The 18,501-nt window shown below is 39.5% G+C and overlaps 1 protein-coding gene across 2 annotated transcripts in view; it reads left to right on the forward strand.

Annotated features, from left to right (window-relative positions):
* The window catches only part of sh2d3ca (SH2 domain containing 3Ca), a 68,720-nt gene that overhangs the window by 44,998 nt on the left and 5,221 nt on the right, over positions 1 to 18,501 (forward strand). For both annotated transcript variants that reach the window (XM_052117704.1, XM_052117705.1), the window contains 7 exons: positions 7,536 to 7,664; positions 9,328 to 9,755; positions 11,011 to 11,135; positions 12,177 to 12,667; positions 13,727 to 13,842; positions 14,444 to 14,615; positions 17,154 to 17,265. In XM_052117704.1, the coding sequence (XP_051973664.1) occupies positions 7,536 to 7,664; positions 9,328 to 9,755; positions 11,011 to 11,135; positions 12,177 to 12,667; positions 13,727 to 13,842; positions 14,444 to 14,615; positions 17,154 to 17,265 (1,573 nt within the window). The remainder of the gene's footprint in view (positions 1 to 7,535; positions 7,665 to 9,327; positions 9,756 to 11,010; positions 11,136 to 12,176; positions 12,668 to 13,726; positions 13,843 to 14,443; positions 14,616 to 17,153; positions 17,266 to 18,501) is intronic.

The following is an 18,501-nucleotide window of genomic DNA, read 5'->3' on the forward strand; positions in this document are numbered from 1 at the left end:
AAAGTAAAAATATAAATACAAGTTTATTATTTAATAAACATTTTATTTTTGAATTTTGGCAGGGTAGGCAGTGCCTAGTTTGCCTACCCAGACCGCACGTCAGTGAATATACACAACAGCATGCTTGCAGTGCATTGACCAAGCATTCGTATCTGCTTTTGTGTACTTGCATAGAGTATTAAGCTCCCCTAAATCAAATTCCAGTGTGGCAGGTGATTTTAACACCAGCTGTCCCGTTATCTCTCAAAGCATTGGGTCAGTGTTCAGTGGGGCTGACTGGATTAGCTCTACCCCAGAGAGCAGACTCAATGGTACACGCTGACCCATGATTCTTTATCTGCCATATCTACGGTTTGTGTTTGCCTAATGGTTTTTTTTGTGTCTATGGCTTTCCTTTCACCCTGAGAGGCAGCTGCAGTCAATCACACGGGATCTGACTGATTGCACAGGTTCCTCTCATTGGTGGAGATGAAATTAGGGAATGAGTGTCAGGTTAGATAGAGTGCTGTGATTTGTGGGTGGAGAGAATGGGGTGCTGAGTGAAATTGAGTGATGAATCATGCTTGGATATTATTCATGACAAGCAAGGACGGCTTAAAACCTGAGAGGCCCAAGGGCTGGTACACCGTGGAGGCCCCCATGACATGACTACATTCACCTTTATGCGCTACAGGACGCTTGGCAGATTTGGTCGGATTATGAACCAATAATTATGAACCAATCGAATATCATGTGTTATTATTAGTGGTGTGCACTGTATTTAAATACCAAAATCACTATTCAGTTATTCTGAACATGTTCAGGGGTCTTCAACCCGATTGGAGTCCGATGGTACCCGACAATCACACCAGTGGTGCATGATACACATCAACGCACCAGGCCGACTCACACACAAAAGGAGGTTTCCAAGACAACCCAATATGTATATACAGTGGGTACGGAAAGTATTCAGACCCCCTTAAATTTTTCACTCTTTGTTATATTGCAGCCATTTGCTAAAATCATTTAAGTTTTTTTTTTTTTTTTTTGCACATTTATTAAAAAAGAAAAACTGATATATCACATGGTCCTAAGTATTCAGACCCTTTGTTCAGTATTTAGTAGAAGCACCCTTTTGATCTAATACAGCCATGAGTCTTTTTGGGAAAGATGCAACAAGTTTTTCACATCTGGATTTGGGTATCCTCTGCCATTCCTCCTTGCAGATCCTCTCCAGTTCTGTCAGGTTGGATGGTAAACGTTGGTGGACAGCCATTTTCAGGTCTCTCCAGAGATGCTCAATTGGGTTTAAGTCAGGGCTCTGGCTGGGCCATTCAAGAACAGTCACGGAGTTGTTGTGAAGCCACTCCTTCGTTATTTTAGCGGTGTGCTTAGGGTCATTGTCTTGTTGGAAGGTGAACCTTCGGCCCAGTCTGAGGTCCAGAGCACTCTGGAGAAGATTTTCGTCCAGGATATCCCTGTACTTGGCCGCATTCATCTTTCCCTCGATTGCAACCAGTCGTCCTGTCCCTGCAGCTGAAAAACACCCCCACAGCATGATGCTGCCACCAACATGCTTCACTGTTGAGACTGTATTGGACAGGTGATGAGCAGTGCCTGGTTTTCTCCACACATACCGCTTAGAATTAAGGCCAGAAAGTTCTATCTTGGTCTCATCAGACCAGAGAATCTTATTTATCACCATCTTGGAGTCCTTCAGGTGTTTTTTAGCAAACTCCATGCAGGCTTTCATGTGTCTTGCACTGAGGAGAGGCTTCCGTCGGGCCACTCTGCCATAAAGCCCCGACTGGTGGATGGCTGCAGTGATGGTTGACTTACTACAACTTTCTCCCATCTCCCGACTGCATCTCTGGAGCTCAGCCACAGTGATCTTTGGGTTCTTCTTTACCTCTCTCACCAAGGCTCTTCTCCCCTGATAGCTCAGTTTGGCCGGACGGCCAGATCTAGGAAGGGTTCTAGTCGTCCCAAACGTCTTCCATTTAAGGATTATGGAGGCCACTGTGCTCTTATGAACCTTAAGGGCAGCAGAAATTTTTTTGTAACCTTGGCCAGATCTGTGCCTTGCCACAATTCTGTCTCTGAGCTCTTCAGGCAGTTCCTTTGACCTCATGATTCTCATTTGCTCTGACATGCACTGTGAGCTTTATCTTATATAGACAAGTGTGTGGCTTTCCTAATCAAGTCCAATCAGTATAATCAAACACAGCTGGACTCAATTGAAGGTGTAGAACCATCTCAAGGATGATCAGAAGAAATGGACAGCACCTGAGTTAAATATATGAGTGTCACAGCAAAGGGTCTGAATACTTAGGACCATGTGATATTTCAGTTTTTCTTTTTTAATAAATGTGCAAAAATGTCAACAATTCTGTGTTTTTCTGTCAATATGGGGTGCTGTGTGTACAATAATGAGGAAAAAATTAACTTAAATGATTTTAGCAAATGGCTGCAATATAAAAAAAAGAGTGAAAAATATAAGGGGGTCTGAATACTTTCCGTACCCACTGTATGTGTGTGTGTGTGTGTGTGTGTGTGTGTGTATGTGTGAGCATGTATTTATCTCTTTGTGGGGACCAAATGTCCCCATAAGGATAGTAAAACCCGAAATTTTTGACCTTGTGGGAACATTTTGTCGGTCCCCATGAGGAAAACAGCTTATAAATCATACTAAATTATGTTTTTTGAAAATGTAAAAATGCAGAAAGTTTTCTGTGAGGGTTAGGTTTAGGGGTAGGGTTAGGTTTAGGGGATAGAATATAAAGTTTGTACAGTATAAAAACCATTATGTCTATGGAAAGTCCCCATAAAACATGGAAACACAACATGTGTGTGTGTGTGTGTGTGTGTTGTGTGTGTGTGTGTGTGTGTGTGTGTGTGTGTGTGTGTGTGTGTGTGAGCGTGTATTTATCACTTTGTGGGGACCAAATGTCCCCATAAGGATAGTAAAACCCGAAATTTTTGACCTTGTGGGGACATTTTGTCGGTCCCCATGAGGAAAACAGCTTATAAATCATACTAAATTATGTTTTTTGAAAATGTAAAAATGCAGAAAGTTTTCTGTGAGGGTTAGGTTTAGGGGTAGGGTTAGGTTTAGGGGATAGAATATAAAGTTTGTACAGTATAAAAACCATTATGTCTATGGAAAGTCCCCATAAAACATGGAAACACAACATGTGTGTGTGTGTGTGTGTGTGTGAGAGAGAGAGAGCGCATGCATGTGGTCAGGTTATTTCCCCCAGCATGCTCTTCATTAGACCGGCAGAAGTAGTTTCTCTGTGGAAAAAAGAGGGCAGTGAGAAAGACGTTTTAGCCCTCAAGGAGCAACTCTTAGTAGGGCAAAGGGAGTTGAATCAGCCCAGGTGTTACACTGGAGACTTCATAGATCAGCTTTCGAAAAGCAGAAAGCAGCTTGCACTCTTTCAGTCTGTCTTCAATCTTTCTACAGAGCTGTCTGAATGATTGTGAACCTCTGCTGAAATTTCAAACCTGCATGCTAAAGTAGACTCCTCTCAGAGTGCCAGAGATATTATCCTTCTCTTCTCATTTTGTCATCTCAATTGTTCTCATCTCTTCTTGTGTCATCTCATTTGTTCTTGTCTCATCTCGTCTCATCTTGTCTCTTCTCATTTATTCTCATCTTGTGTTGTCTCGTCTCTTCTCGACTTTATTTCTTCTTTTCTCATTTTATCTCCCCTCTTTTCTTCTCTTTTTGTTGCATCTTGTCTCATTTGTTCTCATCTCTTCTTGTGCCATCTTGTCTCGTTATGTCTCTTCTCATCTCGTCTCATTTTTTCTCTTCTTGTCTCATCTTGTCTCTGCTAATTAGTATTCTTCTTGTCTCATCTCATCTTGTATTTTATCATCTCTTCTTGTCTTGTTTGGTCTCATCTCATCTCATTTGTTCTCATCATGTCTCTTTTAATCTCTTCTCATTTGTTCTCTTCTTTTCCATCTCATCTTGTCTTCTCATTTATTCTCATATTTTCTTGTGTTTTCTCATCCCTTCTCGTCATTTTTCTTCTCTTCTCGTCTCTTTTTGTTGCATCTTGTCTCATTTGTTCTCATCTATTCTTGTGTCATCTTGTCTCGTTATGTCCCTACTCATCTTATCTCATTTTTTCTCTTCTTGTCTCATCTTGTCTCTGCTAATTAGTATTCTTCTTGTCTCATCTCATCTTGTATTTTCTCATCATTTCTTGTCTTGTCTCATTTGTTCTCCTCTCATCTCGTTTCATTTTGTCTTGTCTCATTGTTCTCTTCTTATCTCATCTTGTCTCTTCTCATTTGTTCTCATCTTGTGTTGTCTTGTCTCTTCCCGACTTTATTTCTTCTCCTCTCATTTAATCTCCTCTCATTTCTTCTCTTTTTGTTGCATCTTGTCTCATTTGTTCTCATCTCTTCTTGTGTCATCTTGTCTCGTTATGTCTCTTCTCATCTTGTCTCATTTTTCCTCTTCTTGTCTCATCTTGTCTCTGCTAATTAATATTCTTCTTGTCTCATCTCATCTTGTATTTTCTCATCTCTTCTTGTCTTGTCTCATTTTGTCTCATCACTTCTCATTTGTTCTTATCGCTTCTTGGGTCGTCTCATCTTGTCTCTTCTCATCTCATCTCATTTGTTCTCATCTGATCTTGTCTTTTATCATCTCTTTTCATTTGTTCTCTTTTTCTCTCATCTTATCATCTTTTTTCTTCTCATCTCATCTCTTTTCTTCTTTTGTTGCATTTTGTCTCATTTGTTCTCAACACTTCTTGTGTAATCTTGTCTTTTCATGTCTCTCCTCATTTGTTCTGATATCTTCTTGTGTCATCTCTTCTTATCTTGTTTTGTCTCATCTTATCTCATTTGTTCTCATCTTGTCTCTTTTAATCTCTTCTCATTTATTCTCATATTTTCTTGTGTTGTCTCATCCCTTCTCGTCATTTTTCTTCTCATCTCATCTAGTCTCTTTTCTTCTCTTATTGTTGCATCTTGTCTCATTTGTTCTCATCTCTTCTTGTGTCATCTTGTTTCATTATGTCTATTCTCATCTTGTCTCATTTGTCCTCTTGTCTCATATTGTGTCTTCTAATTAGTACTCTTCTTGTCTCATCTCATCTTGTATTTTCTCATCTCTTCTTGTCTTGTCTCATTTGTTCTTGTCTCATCTCTTTTCCTTTTGTCTTGTCTCATTTATTAGTACTAGTACTAATAAATGTAATTAGTACTCTTCTTGTCTCTTCTCATTTGTTGTCTTCTCTTTTGTGTCATCTCTTCTCATCTAATTATTTTCTTGTTTTCTCTCATTTTGTTTCATCTCGTCTCATTTGTCTCATCTCATTTTGTCTTTTTTTTCTTCTCGTCTCATCTCATCTTGTCTCTTATCTATTTTTGTTGCATCTTGTCTCATTTGATCTCAACTCTTCTTGTGTCATCTTGTCTTGTCATGTCTCTCCTCATTTCTTCTCATGTCTTCTAGTGTCATCTCTCCTTTTCTTGTCTTGTTTGGTCTCATCTCATCTCATATGTTCTCATCTTGTCTCTTTTCGTCTCTTCTCATTTGTTCTCTTCTTGTCCATCTCATTTTGTCTTCTCATTTATTCTCATATTTCTTGTGTCGTCTCATCTCTTCTCATCTGTTTTCTTCTCGTCTTATCTCTTTTCTTCTCTTTTTGTTGCATGTTGTCTAACTGTTTTTTCATCTCTTCTTGTGTCTTCTCATCTCTTCCCTTATCATCTTGTCTCTTTTGTTCTAGTCTTATCTCATCTTGTCTCTTCTCATTTGTTCTCATCTTTTTGTGTCATCTATTCTCGTCTAATTTTTTCTCTTCTTCTCTCATTTCCTTTCATCTTGTCTCTCCTCATTGTTTCTCATGTCTTCTAAAGCTATCTCTTCTTGTCTTGTCTTGTTTTGTCTCATTTCATCTCATCTAATTTGATCTCATCTCATCTTCTCTTTTCATCTCTTCTCATTTGTTGTCTTCTTGTCTCGTCTTATCTTGTCTCTTCTCATTTGTTCTCATCTCTTCTCATGTCATCTCTTGTGTCATCTCATTTTGTCATCTCATTTGCTCTCTTCTCATCTAATTTTACCTCTTCTCGTCTCTTCTCGTTTTTTCTTTTCTTATCTCTTCTTATATTGTCTCATCTCATCTCATTTAATTTGTTCTCGTCACATCTTAGTGTCTTATCATCCCTTGTCATTTTATACTGTCTTATCTCATTTGTTCTCTTCTTGTCTCATCTCTTCTCATTTGTTCTCATCTCTCCTTGTTATCTAATCATCTCATTTTCTTCATCTTGTCTTGTCAATTCTTGTTCTCATCTCTTCTTGTCTCTTACCTTCTCATCTCTTATGTTGTCTCTTGTCTCATCTCTTCTTGTCTCATCTTTTCTTTTTTCTTCTTTTCTTTTCTCATCTCATTTCTTCTCTTCTCATCTTATCTAATCTCATCTTGTCTCATCTTGTCTCGTCTCATCTCATCTTGTATCTTCACTTTTATTTATTTTATTATTTTCTTGTGGTCATAACATAGGAAATTCAGTATAGATGAAACTTCTAAACACCAACTCACTTGATGAAAGGCACCTCTTTTATGTCAATATGAACTCCTTCATATTACTTGCAGACTGTGGGTTTTCCCTATGGTCCTAAATACAGAATATATGAGACCAGAATCTTGGTGGCCGTCTTCAAGCAGCGAAAGGCAATTACAGAAACCTATAAGAGATAACAGAGAGGCCTTGTTAAGCCCAGGCAGTGGATTCGCCCTTGGAGGCAGAAGCAAACTAATAATTCCCTATACTTGACCCTGCCTCACCAGATCACATTTATACACATGTACACACACACATTTAAACACAACCAATCAAAAACAGTGGAAGAGCTTAAATCTAGCATCTTCCCCTGTGTATCTAAGATCTAGGATCTAAGAGAGAGGAGGCAAATGTCTAATCTATTTACCTTAAAACGAGAGAGGATGAGACCATCAGAGTTACCCAAGACAGAAAAATTGATCCTGCATATATCTCAAATTTACCCTCACACACACACACACACACACACGCACTGCTCTAATATTCTTCACAATCTTATACAGAGATTTGCAACCTATTATTGCTCTAAGCTTTGTCTGTTGTCCTTTTTATTGACTTGATTGCAATGCTGTCTGTGTTTGGATTAGTTTCCATGTGTCACTAAGGGTCAAGTCCTTGGCCTTGAACTGTCACACGCTTGGGACGGTGTTGATCTATTGAAAGATAAGCAAGTGTCACATCTTGCTGTGTGTATTTTTATATACCAAAGAGGTGTAGACATCTATAATGAAGCTCTGCATGACTCAGATTACTTTTTAATCTCTTCTATGTATTGATATGTCCATTTTATAAGTGAGACAATAAACCTTACAATTCCTGTGCATGAATGTTTAGTTTATCTTTAAATGAAATGTATGTCTTACAAGTGCACTGTAGCTTAGGCAGATGCAGGTATGTACAGTATGTGTATTTGAGGTTAGATGATATAATTAATTTTATGTTTTTGTATATTTTTACAGTTCTCCAAGGAGAAGTACCTCCTGGAGTCACCCCCAGAGAAACTCAAGAAAGAGCTGGAGGAGGAACTCAAGCTCAGTAGCAGTGACATGAGGAGCCACGGCTGGTACCATGGCCATATTCCACGAGAGGTCAGGTTTAGCTTTCTTAGTCATTTAATTTTTGGCCTTTTTGCCACTTTTAGTATGGGAAACATTGTGTGCAGGACTCAAGAGGAAAAGACAAAAAGTTTTGTGAATGTATGTTTATTTATTTAAGTGTTCTGCAAGTATCTTTGTGTTTTCTGTCTGTGATTATGTTTGTGTGTTTATATGTGCCTATTTTTTACCATACAGCCCTAAAACCGCTGCCCACGCTGTCTATACAATGAGACCTAACCCTAACCGAGCCATCTGGGCATTAGCATAATGTATTCCAACTCCAGCTGGAGTAAAGAGAAACTCCAGCCCTCTCCATTTAAAACTAGATCCAGTCACCATGGCGATACGCCCCCATGCTGCACTTCTGACCTCAAAAAATGTGCTATGGGGCCATCTGCTGGAGGACAGAGCATAGACATACAGTACAAAACACCTATGTGGCCTTAATCCACTTTACATTAGAACTTTATTTGGAAAGTATACATTTTACAAAGTACTAGTATTGGTGCAGGTGGCAAAACAATGAAGGCAAAACATGTTTTACGCAAATAACAACATCACAAATTGAATCAAGCTGACATGCATTTGTTAACCAAGGAATATTATTTGGACTTGTACCTCAGTTTGTACCACCAATAACAATATTTCGATAATTTCAACTAAAGCTAAAGTTCAGCTAAATGCTTCACTGTCCCTTCCACATACCTCCCACATCATGAATACTAAGTCATTTACTAAATATGAAATTATATTTGTATTAAAAAAAAGAATCTTTCATTAATGTCCAATAAGATTTTTTTGCATAGTGACATCATTTGCAGGACATTTTATGCCCTAATTTTCACTCCTATAACATGTCTGAACATTTTACTTTTACCATTCTCATTATTTGCAATGAGGATTCTTATTTACCAAAATAGTCATTTTTACTGTATTACATTAAAAAAGACACTGTTGCACAACGCTTTTTTTTGCCCACTTTATATTAGGTGTCATTAACTTATTATCTACCTAAGCATTAGATACAATGTTCTTATTATGTACATGTGTTGTTGCATTGTACTTACATTTAAAGTTCCTGCATTTAATTACATCTGTAGTTACACTGTTAACCTACCCCTAAACCCTGAACCCTAAACCCTAACCCTATCCCAAACCTACCCATACCCAAACTTCAGTGCAGAACTGTCATGAAACTAACATCACATTGTAAAAAAATGTAATGGCTCTAATTTAGGCCTAATTTGCTGTATACAGAAATAAACAAACTAACAGTGCTTATTCTGTACGAAAGAATCAGGTTTACGTTAGACATCAAAATCTGTACAAAAGAAAGAACTGTGGGCTGTTTAGAAACATATTTAAGTCAGAAATATGTAATGCTTTTGGAGCTGTGGCCTTGCAGTTAGTGCAGGTGTTCTGACGCATTGATCTATGGTGATCATGCAGACAATGCAGGTTCAAGTCTGGCTTGCAACATTTCTCATAATTAAAGTGGCAAAAAAGGCCAAAACGAAAATGTGAGAAATGTGCAAAGACTGTGCTAAAGTTGGCCTCACTCTGTGAAACAACAATCTGGTTACTTTTGGCTTTCCTCTTCTCAGACGTGTCATTTTCATTTCTACTCCATCTTCTTTCATTTGTGCCAACACAGGTCTCTGAAACTGTGGTCCAACGTAGCGGCGACTTCCTTGTCCGGGACTCCCTGTCCAATGTGGGCGACTACATCCTGACGTGTCGCTGGCAGCAGGAAGTGATTCACTGTCGGATCAGTAAAGTCCTGGTGAAGAGCGGGCAGAGTAAAATCCAGTACATGCTAGAACATGAGAGCTTTGACTCTGTGCCCACGCTGGTCAGGCACCACGCTGGCACGGGTCGATCCGTGTGCCCACGTACTGGCGCACAGCTACTGTGTCCGGTCAACAGAACGCTGCCGCTGAGATACCTGGAGGCGACGTTTGCGTTAGCAGGTGGAAGACCAGGATCCGCATATTCACCATCGACCCAGAGGGGGGCCCACATCAAGAGACGGAGCGTTACTATGACTGATGGACTCACAACAGAGAAGCTTATTCCTCACAGGTAGAGATGCAACCTCCATCAACTCATCTTTGATAATGTAGCTACTAAACCGTATTTATGGTGCCTTTACATCATTGGGAACGTTACAACTTCAATTAGTGTCTGTAGTTATCAACAGGGGGTAAATTGGCATTCTGGTCCCTTGATTAGTATGTACAAATATTATAGCAAAAGGGTTCAATAGAGGACTCCACAATCACCACCAGATTTAAGGGTTCCCCAACCTCTAAAATCCCAGTTTAACCCCTCGTGACCACAAAAGTTTGTCATCAAAAACAGAACTCGAAGGAATATTGAAACTTCTGTCACCCTACATTAATGTCACTCAAAAGCACAAAAAAAGCCATTTTATAATGTCTTCACAGGGTTTATTATCCATTTAATGAAAATGAATAGTGACTATGGTCTGTCAAGCTCGAAAAAGAACTGAAAAACACAATAACACCTAAGTTAATCAATACATCTCAATGCGGCTTATACATTTATTCCAAGTCTTCTGAAGCCATACGATCACTTTGTTCCATGAATAGAATGAAATTCAAGTCGTTATTCACTCTCAAATCAAAAAATGAATAAACCACTTAAATCAAATATGGCGGCTACATCGATATCTTCAAACCTTATTGGTTCTTGTGACTTGATGATGTTTTGATGTTTGTTCATGAGACTACAACGAGGAATATTTGTTTACATACTTTAAATTTAGGTATCTCAGGTCTATGATAATGTGTGTTGATAAGTACACATAGTGTTTTAATAAAGTTGTACACAAGTGTGCCATAGATGCAGATGTGATTTACTCATGTAGGATGTCTTGTATCATCAGTGCCATCCAGTCTACAGAGCCAGATAAGTCTCTGACAGTCGATCCTGAAGAGAAACCGGTGGAGGGCAGCAGCTGGTGTGTGTGTGTGATGTGTTTACGTGTGTGTGTGTGTACGCAGCTGGCACAGATCACTCAGCCCCCTGATTCACTTATTTCCAAAAATATTTGGCCACATGGAAACTATCACTTCACCTACTTGTGTGCATGTCTTCTCTCATGTCACAATACACACAATCACAATAGTAATGGATGTGTGTAGTTTAGAAGGCTTTCTGCTATGGCTTGTGCCTTATTGTGTTCACCTGACTTGTTGTTCATCAAATCAAAGGTCAAGAAATGTACACCTAAAACCTCCACAATGGATTTTGAAGTATCAAATGTGTTTTGAGAAAAGAACAAGGGATTTAATAGTGTGTTTGTGTTTTCCAGCCCTTCTACTGTGCACCATAAGGATGCAATGAGGAACTGTGCCATGAGCATGGATCAGATTCAAGAGTACCGCTACCCACTGTCCCCGGTGGGGGAGACTCCCCTGTCCCCTGCCTACAGCTCCAGTGAGTTTAAACACACACACACATACACACACAGTATATCTGGATATTTAATCACATTACATTTTTTTTCGATAACTGTAAATACGGTGTCTCTGTGGCGCTATAAAAAGTCCTCTGTTTGTTTTGAGCGGCCCATCCAGCCCGAGACAATTACATTGACTTAACCAATGGTGTAAGTTGGGGCGGGACTATCTGTTAGTTCGATCTACAGCAGATGGGGGCCGTATTTGGAAGGCTTTATTTTTGCAATTCCATTTGTTGGCGCAGAAGTTTTTTTTTTTAAGTTTTAAATGAATAGTTCATCAAAAAGTTAAGGTCAACATTTGCTCACCCTGCTGTTTTTCCAAACCTGTGTGACTTTCTGTCTTCCGATGAACTTATAAAGAGATAAAAAGTCCTCAAAATGTTCATGCTGCTCTTATCAATACAATGAAAGTGAATGGGGACGAATGCTATCAAGCTTCAAAAAAGCACCATAAATGTACAATAAAAGTATTCCATATGACCCGTGTAACATAATATATTAAAATGAGTCTTCTGAAGCCATACATTTGCAAAATGTAAAGCATTATTTTCTGAAAATCTTGCCCTCTTCTGTAGCTCTCAACTCTCATTTGCTCTTGCGTATAATCAAAATTGCTGCACTGCACTTGGTTACGAGACATGTGACCTAATTGACCTTAAAGAAATGGCAAAACACATCTCCGCATGACATATTTATAATGTACACAAATGTTAATGAGATTTGAGAGAAATTTAATGACTTAAATTTCTATCTGTTTCTCACACAAAGTTATCAGACTTCAGAAGACTTGGAATGTAGTGCACAAGTCACATGGACTACTTCTCTAGTGGTTTTCTAATGGTTTTCCAGTGCTTTTTTGTCATTTATGGAGCTTAACAGTATCCGTCTTCATTCTCTTTCATTGTATTTAAAAAGTTTGGAACAACAAGTGGTTGAGTACATGACAGAATTTTTTATTTTTGTGTGATCTATTCCTTTAAGTCATAATTTTCTTATCTGTTTGTGTGTGTATCCAGTCTCCCGCCACAGACATGGCTCCGGTGGGCGTGTCCTCGCCGTAATCCCACCTTCCCCCGTTTTGCGACGCTCTAGCGATCCCCATCTCTCACCCTCATCCTCCAATAACAACCTTCCCTGCTCGGACATGCCCCCTAGCACCCACTCAATGCCTGCCCACGGTTACCCCTCGGAGAGTTCAGAGCCTGGTGGCAGCTACTGTGAACTGAGACCCGGACAAGCCCCCCCACCACCCTGCAAGAGCTACGTGGAGAGGCTGAGGGTGGAAGAGGGCCAAAGCCTGGGTTCTGGAGCTCAGGACGGGGTGGAGGGCTTCATGCTGCCCCTGGTGGAGGCCAGCTCCTCTTTCAAACCTGGCAAGTACCAGTCAATTCTTCTGCCAGCAGAGAATAAACCACTGGAGATGAGCGTGTTGAAGAGAGTGAAGGAGCTGCTGGCAGAGGTGGATCCCAAGACAGCTGCCAAACACATCACCAAGGCAGACTGCATGGTAAATAATGCAGCTAAACATTTAACAGCATCATCACTTTTTGAAAGTGATGCAGGTCACATCGAAACTCCCACACAGTAGAAATTAAAAGTGTATAAGAGAACTCACAGGGCCGTTACTTGAATTCACAGGGCCTAGGACAAAAATTCCTGGGTTGGCTTGACCTACCTGACGATAGACTGGCTGGACCTTACAAAAGTTGATTTATCACCATCTTTCCGAATCTTGATAGTTTGAATCCACTCAATGAATTCAAAATAATGTTGATATTTCCTCCTTGTTCATTGTCGCATGAAAATCATACATTCAACAATATGCATAGACACCTCAGTGACACTTTAGCTGTCACAAAAAATAAAAACACACTTTATACATAATATTATTATAGATTAATGTGTAACACAAGTAATGTACTTAAAAGTAATTAACTTAACTGTAATGTGATTACACACATTTAAAATGGAATGCATACAATCCTTTTCTGACTACAATGCATTTAGACCTGAGACACATTTTCCAGTTAATTGTTCCAGCACTATTTTCAATACCCCAAACCAAGGTCGTAATCAGATATTTAAGACTGGAGGGACCAAATGTAAAAGAGTCAGAATCAATCATTAAAACACTTGACGACTATTCAAAATATTGAGAGGACATATCCCCATCAATATCTATGGTGGTAACGACCCTGCCCCAAACACTCCCAAAGAAGTACAAAGACAGGGAAAGACAACTGCAGTCAGATAGCACCACTCTTTACCATTGTTATTTAATCAATAAGAGCTCAGACAGTGACAAAATCCCAACAGGCAACATTCCATCTCAAGCTGATTGATAAAGTCTGGACTGAACCTTCATCTGTTTGCACTCTTGCAGTGACATCTAAAACTTCAGTTTTAATCAACTCTGAGCTGAACTTTCCACACTACTGTTTACCACATTCATCATTTGATGTTAACTTCTAATTAGATGTCTTCACTGTGAAAATATTATACATACGAAAATATAAAGGGGTGGGGGTTGAATACATTGCTCTTTTAAATGTGTGGCCATGCACAGGTCGCTAGGATTCTGGGCGTTACCAAGGAGATGCAAAGGATGATGGGAGTGAGCTCAGGGCTGGAATTGCTGACTCTTCCGCATGGACATCAGCTGAGGCTGGATCTACTGGAGAGGTTAGAAAATAAACACACACACAGCTGTGTAAATAAAGACTTTCTATTCTATAATTTGTTCTTAAAGTCTGCTTTATGGTGCGTACACATCATGTCGGAATTACAGTAGTTATGAGTTCATGCACATTCAGGTTTGGAGGTTGCATTTTTGCTCTAAAATTTACTTTCTCCATTGAGGGTTAGCTTTAGGGTTGGAGGTAGGGTTAATAAAATGTACTGTACTGTATATTCCTTTTGACCGATTGACATAATATACAATTAAAAATACAACTTGCTTTTGGTGCCAATCTGTGGACATTTAATGCGGAAACTGAAGCATAACCATGCCCAAATGTTCAACAACACTTCCAGCTCAGCCACGGGGGAGCAGTGCAGAAGCAGAACTTTTGACCTACTGTCGCCGAATTCACAGTGCGATCAGTCTGTCATAATACAGCAATGATCAAGAAAGACATAACTCCAGATGGGGTAGTTTGTTAGCATCATGTTAGACTGACCCTCTTTCTCACTATGAAACATGTGACTTAGTCATCACTGTATTTGTGTTAAATGTATTGGTGTGATCATCTGTATTGTGTTATCTTTGTTTCTCCTTCTAAAGGTTTTACACCATGTCAATAATGATGGCGGTGGATTTGCTGGGCTGTACAGGGAGCACAGAGGAGAGAGCCACCCTCCTGCATAAAACCATCCAACTAGCTGCTGAACTCAAGAGCAATATGGGCAACATGTATGGATTTGCAGCAGTCATGAGAGCCCTGGAGCTACCGCAGGTGAGAGAGAGATAAGAAACCATCTGCAGGAAAGAAAATAAAAGTGAGGATGGTATAAATTTATAGATAAAGATCAGGAATGGTAACTGAAAGGTTGTAGGTTTAAATCATGCATGGGTTAGTCCATGAACTACCACTATTGTGAAGTGTACTGTAAGTCACATTGGGTAAAAGTGTAAGCTACATTACAAATTTTTAAAATCAAGGAAGGTTTTACAGCATAAAAACAACTAGATTTGTACATTTCCTGAAGAAAATAAATGGCCCAAGTCAAAAGAGCCCATTCCAAACGTGTGGTCTCTAAATGTGTTGTAGCTCAGGTTCCTTCTTCAGTGTAAGTCTATGAGAATTTTGTGTATTTTTTGGCCTGTTTTAAGTCGCAAGACCAATCACTTAGACTAATAGCACACCTCTCCTCAATAAGTCGCACAATTTAAGGTATTATTTATGTCCTTAGCACAAACAGTGAGGGATGAGTTAGTCACCGAAGTTTAATACTGATGAATGGGCAACATTATTAGTGATGCTTGCCTTAGAAAACACAATTAACAAGAAATAAATTGAAAGCGGGGAAGAACCTGAGAGAACTTATTGTACTTATTCTGTGTGATAGTCTGTAAAACAGAGTGTTATTCAGATGAATTATTCAGCAGTGAAAGTGGTTTGCAGCTCGGAGCTGTCGCTGCGCTCTTGTCTTCGTTTGCACTGACATTTACCACAACAGCAATTAAATCACATTCTATTACAGCCGCATGTGGAGTCATAACAAGAGAATTGAAGGGCAGCAAGTGGAGAGGGAGTGTGGATGGAGATAAATGTGGAGGAAAAGATCAGGGAGGAGGGTTGAGAAATGAACAGCCTGGACTCGTGTACGGATCGAACAAGCATCAAAATGTCAGCAAGACATGAAGACAAGAAAAGAAACTGAAATGTATAGTGTCTCAAGAGGTTCTGGCAGTGGGTAGGTTTAGGGGTTTGCAAAACCAGCAGAGATACACACATTTTCATCGCCATTTGGTATATGGGAAACATATACCAAATGTGACGGACGGACAGATAGATGGATGGATGGATGGATGGATGGATGGATCAGGGCCCCCCTCCCTGGAATTTATGCCCCTGGATGGATGGATGGATGGATGGATGGATCAGGGCCCCCCTCCCTGGAATTTATGCCCCTGGATGGATGGATGGATGGATGGATGGATGGATGGATGGATGGATGGATCGGGGCCCCCCTCCCTGGAATATATGCCGATGGATGGATGGATGGATGGATGATAAATAGATAGATAGATAGATAGATAGATAGATAGATAGATAGATAGATAGATAGATAGATAGATAGATAGATAGATAGATAGATAGATAGATAGATAGATAGATAGATTTTTACCTATACATTAGCTTATACTGGACATACACTCACCTAAAGGATTATTAGGAACACCATACTAATACTGTGTTTGACCCCCTTTCGCCTTCAGAACTGCCTTAATTCTACGTGGCATTGATTCAACAAGGTGCTGAAAGCATTCTTTAGAAATGTTGGCCCATATTGATAGGATAGCATCTTGCAGTTGATGGAGATTTGTGGGATGCACATCCAGGGCACGAAGCTCCCGTTCCACCACATCCCAAAGATGCTCTATTGGGTTGAGATCTGGTGACTGTGGGGGCCATTTTAGTACAGTGAACTCATTGTCATGTTCAAGAAACCAATTTGAAATGATTCGAGCTTTGTGACATGGTGCATTATCCTGCTGGAAGTAGCCATCAGAGGATGGATCCATGTTCTCATTCTGTTTACGCCAAATTCTGACTCTACCATCTGAATGTCTCAACAGAAATCGAGACTCATCAGACCAGGCAACATTTTTCCAGTCTTCAACTGTCCAATTTTGGTGAGCTCTTGCAAATTGTAGCCTCTTTTTCCTATTTGTAGTGGAGATGAGTGGTACCCGGTGGGGTCTTCTGCTGTTGTAGCCCATCCGCCTCAAGGTTGTCGCGTGTTGTTGCTTCACAAATGCTTTGCTGCATACCTCGGTTGTAACGAGTGCTTATTTCAGGCAAAGTTGCTCTTCTATCAGCTTGAATCAGTCGGCCCATTCTCCTCTGACCTCTAGCATCAACAAGGCATTTTACGCCCACAGGACTGCCGCATACTGGATGTTTTTCCCTTTTCACACCATTCTTTGTAAACCCTAGAAATGGCTGTGCGTGAAAATCCCAGTAACTGAGCAGATTGTGAAATACTCAGACTGGCCCGTCTGGCACCAACAACCATGCCACGCTCAAAATTGCTTAAATCACCTTTCTTTCCCATTCTGACATTCAGTTTGGAGTTCAGGAGATTGTCTTGACCAGGACCACACCCCTAAATGCATTAAAGCAACTGCCATGTGATTGGTTGATTAGATAATTGCATTAATGAGAAACTGAACAGGTGTTCCTAATAATCCTTTAGGTGAGTGTATATCTACTGTATGTACCTATATATATTTATGCAATATGTTCTACGAAATATGTTTATTTTAGATCGCACGGCTGGAGCAGACATGGATAACGTTGCGACAGAGACACACAGAAGGGGCCATCCTCTATGAGAAGAAACTCAAGCCATTCCTGAAAGCCATGAATGATGGCAAAGGTAAAACATATTGCCACTTTAGTAAGACAGAAACACAATACAAAATCATCCTTTACTACTTACCTTTAAAAATACCAAAATAATGTTCTCATTCTACACTGCAAGAACATTTCTCATGAGTGCAGATCAATAGATGGCAGTCTAGAAGAATCGCAACTTTATACAATTATAATAATTATAATTATAAATGTTATTTATTTAATTCAAGGTTTCCTAGACTTTTTGTAGCTAAATTCAAAATTTTCACATATTTTATTGAAATATCTTCTGAGATTTAAAGTTCTGTTCTAACCTTCAATTAGGGCTGTCAACCGATTCAAATGTTTTATTGAATTAATTACCTGGTGTGCCGATTAATAAATCAAATTGTTCGCAATTAATCGCAGTGGTGGCTCAGTAGTTGAGGCTCTGGGTTACTGACCAGAAGGTCGGGGGTTCAAGCCCCAGCACCACCAAGATGCCACTTTTGGGCCCTTGAGCATCTGCTCCAGGTGCGCCGTATCATGGCTGACCCTGCAATCTGACCCCAGCTTAGCTGGGATATGTGAAAACAAATACATTTCACTGTATATATGCAAAAATGTATTTATAATGTGTGACCAAAATAAAGGCTTTTATATAAATATTTGCTGAGAAAGACCCTCAAATAACAATAATTCAATATATAAATTTGAAATAATTACAGATAATTATATTTAAATAATTACAAATAATATATGATTCACGTTATTGTGGCAGAGGTTAAGCATTGATGAAACAATACGAAAAGTGACTTTAGAATCCAATGTATTATTTATTTTGTCAATTTAAACCAAAGTCTTTCTAGCAAGTCAGTTCACTGTCAGCCATCTTTAGAATGCTCTCTGTAGTCTATTTCCAGTCCTGCCTGTGCAGCTCCTAACTACTTGAATGGAGAAAGACCAACATCTCAAAAATGGTTGGTCAAGATGATCTAAGTGTTGCCAACTATTTTCAATGGAAAGTAGCTAAAGCCTGCTCGAAAAGTAGCTAAATGTCGCCAGATGACGTCATGCGTCATTAGCATATTAATGACGTCATCGCGTCGTATTTGCATTCTGCCTAATTTGTCGGTACTGTAGCCTACTTCAGTTTATAATAACGGTTATCTCCCCTAAACCGTGCTCATACTGTTTTTATATAAGTATATAGCCGAATGTCCAGTAAAACGGTTCTCAATTACATATTTTCTGTTAGACAACGGAACGGAACGGAACG

Source organism: Xyrauchen texanus, chromosome 44 (assembly GCF_025860055.1).
Source record: "Xyrauchen texanus isolate HMW12.3.18 chromosome 44, RBS_HiC_50CHRs, whole genome shotgun sequence".
Taxonomy (NCBI): Eukaryota; Metazoa; Chordata; class Actinopteri; order Cypriniformes; family Catostomidae; genus Xyrauchen; species Xyrauchen texanus.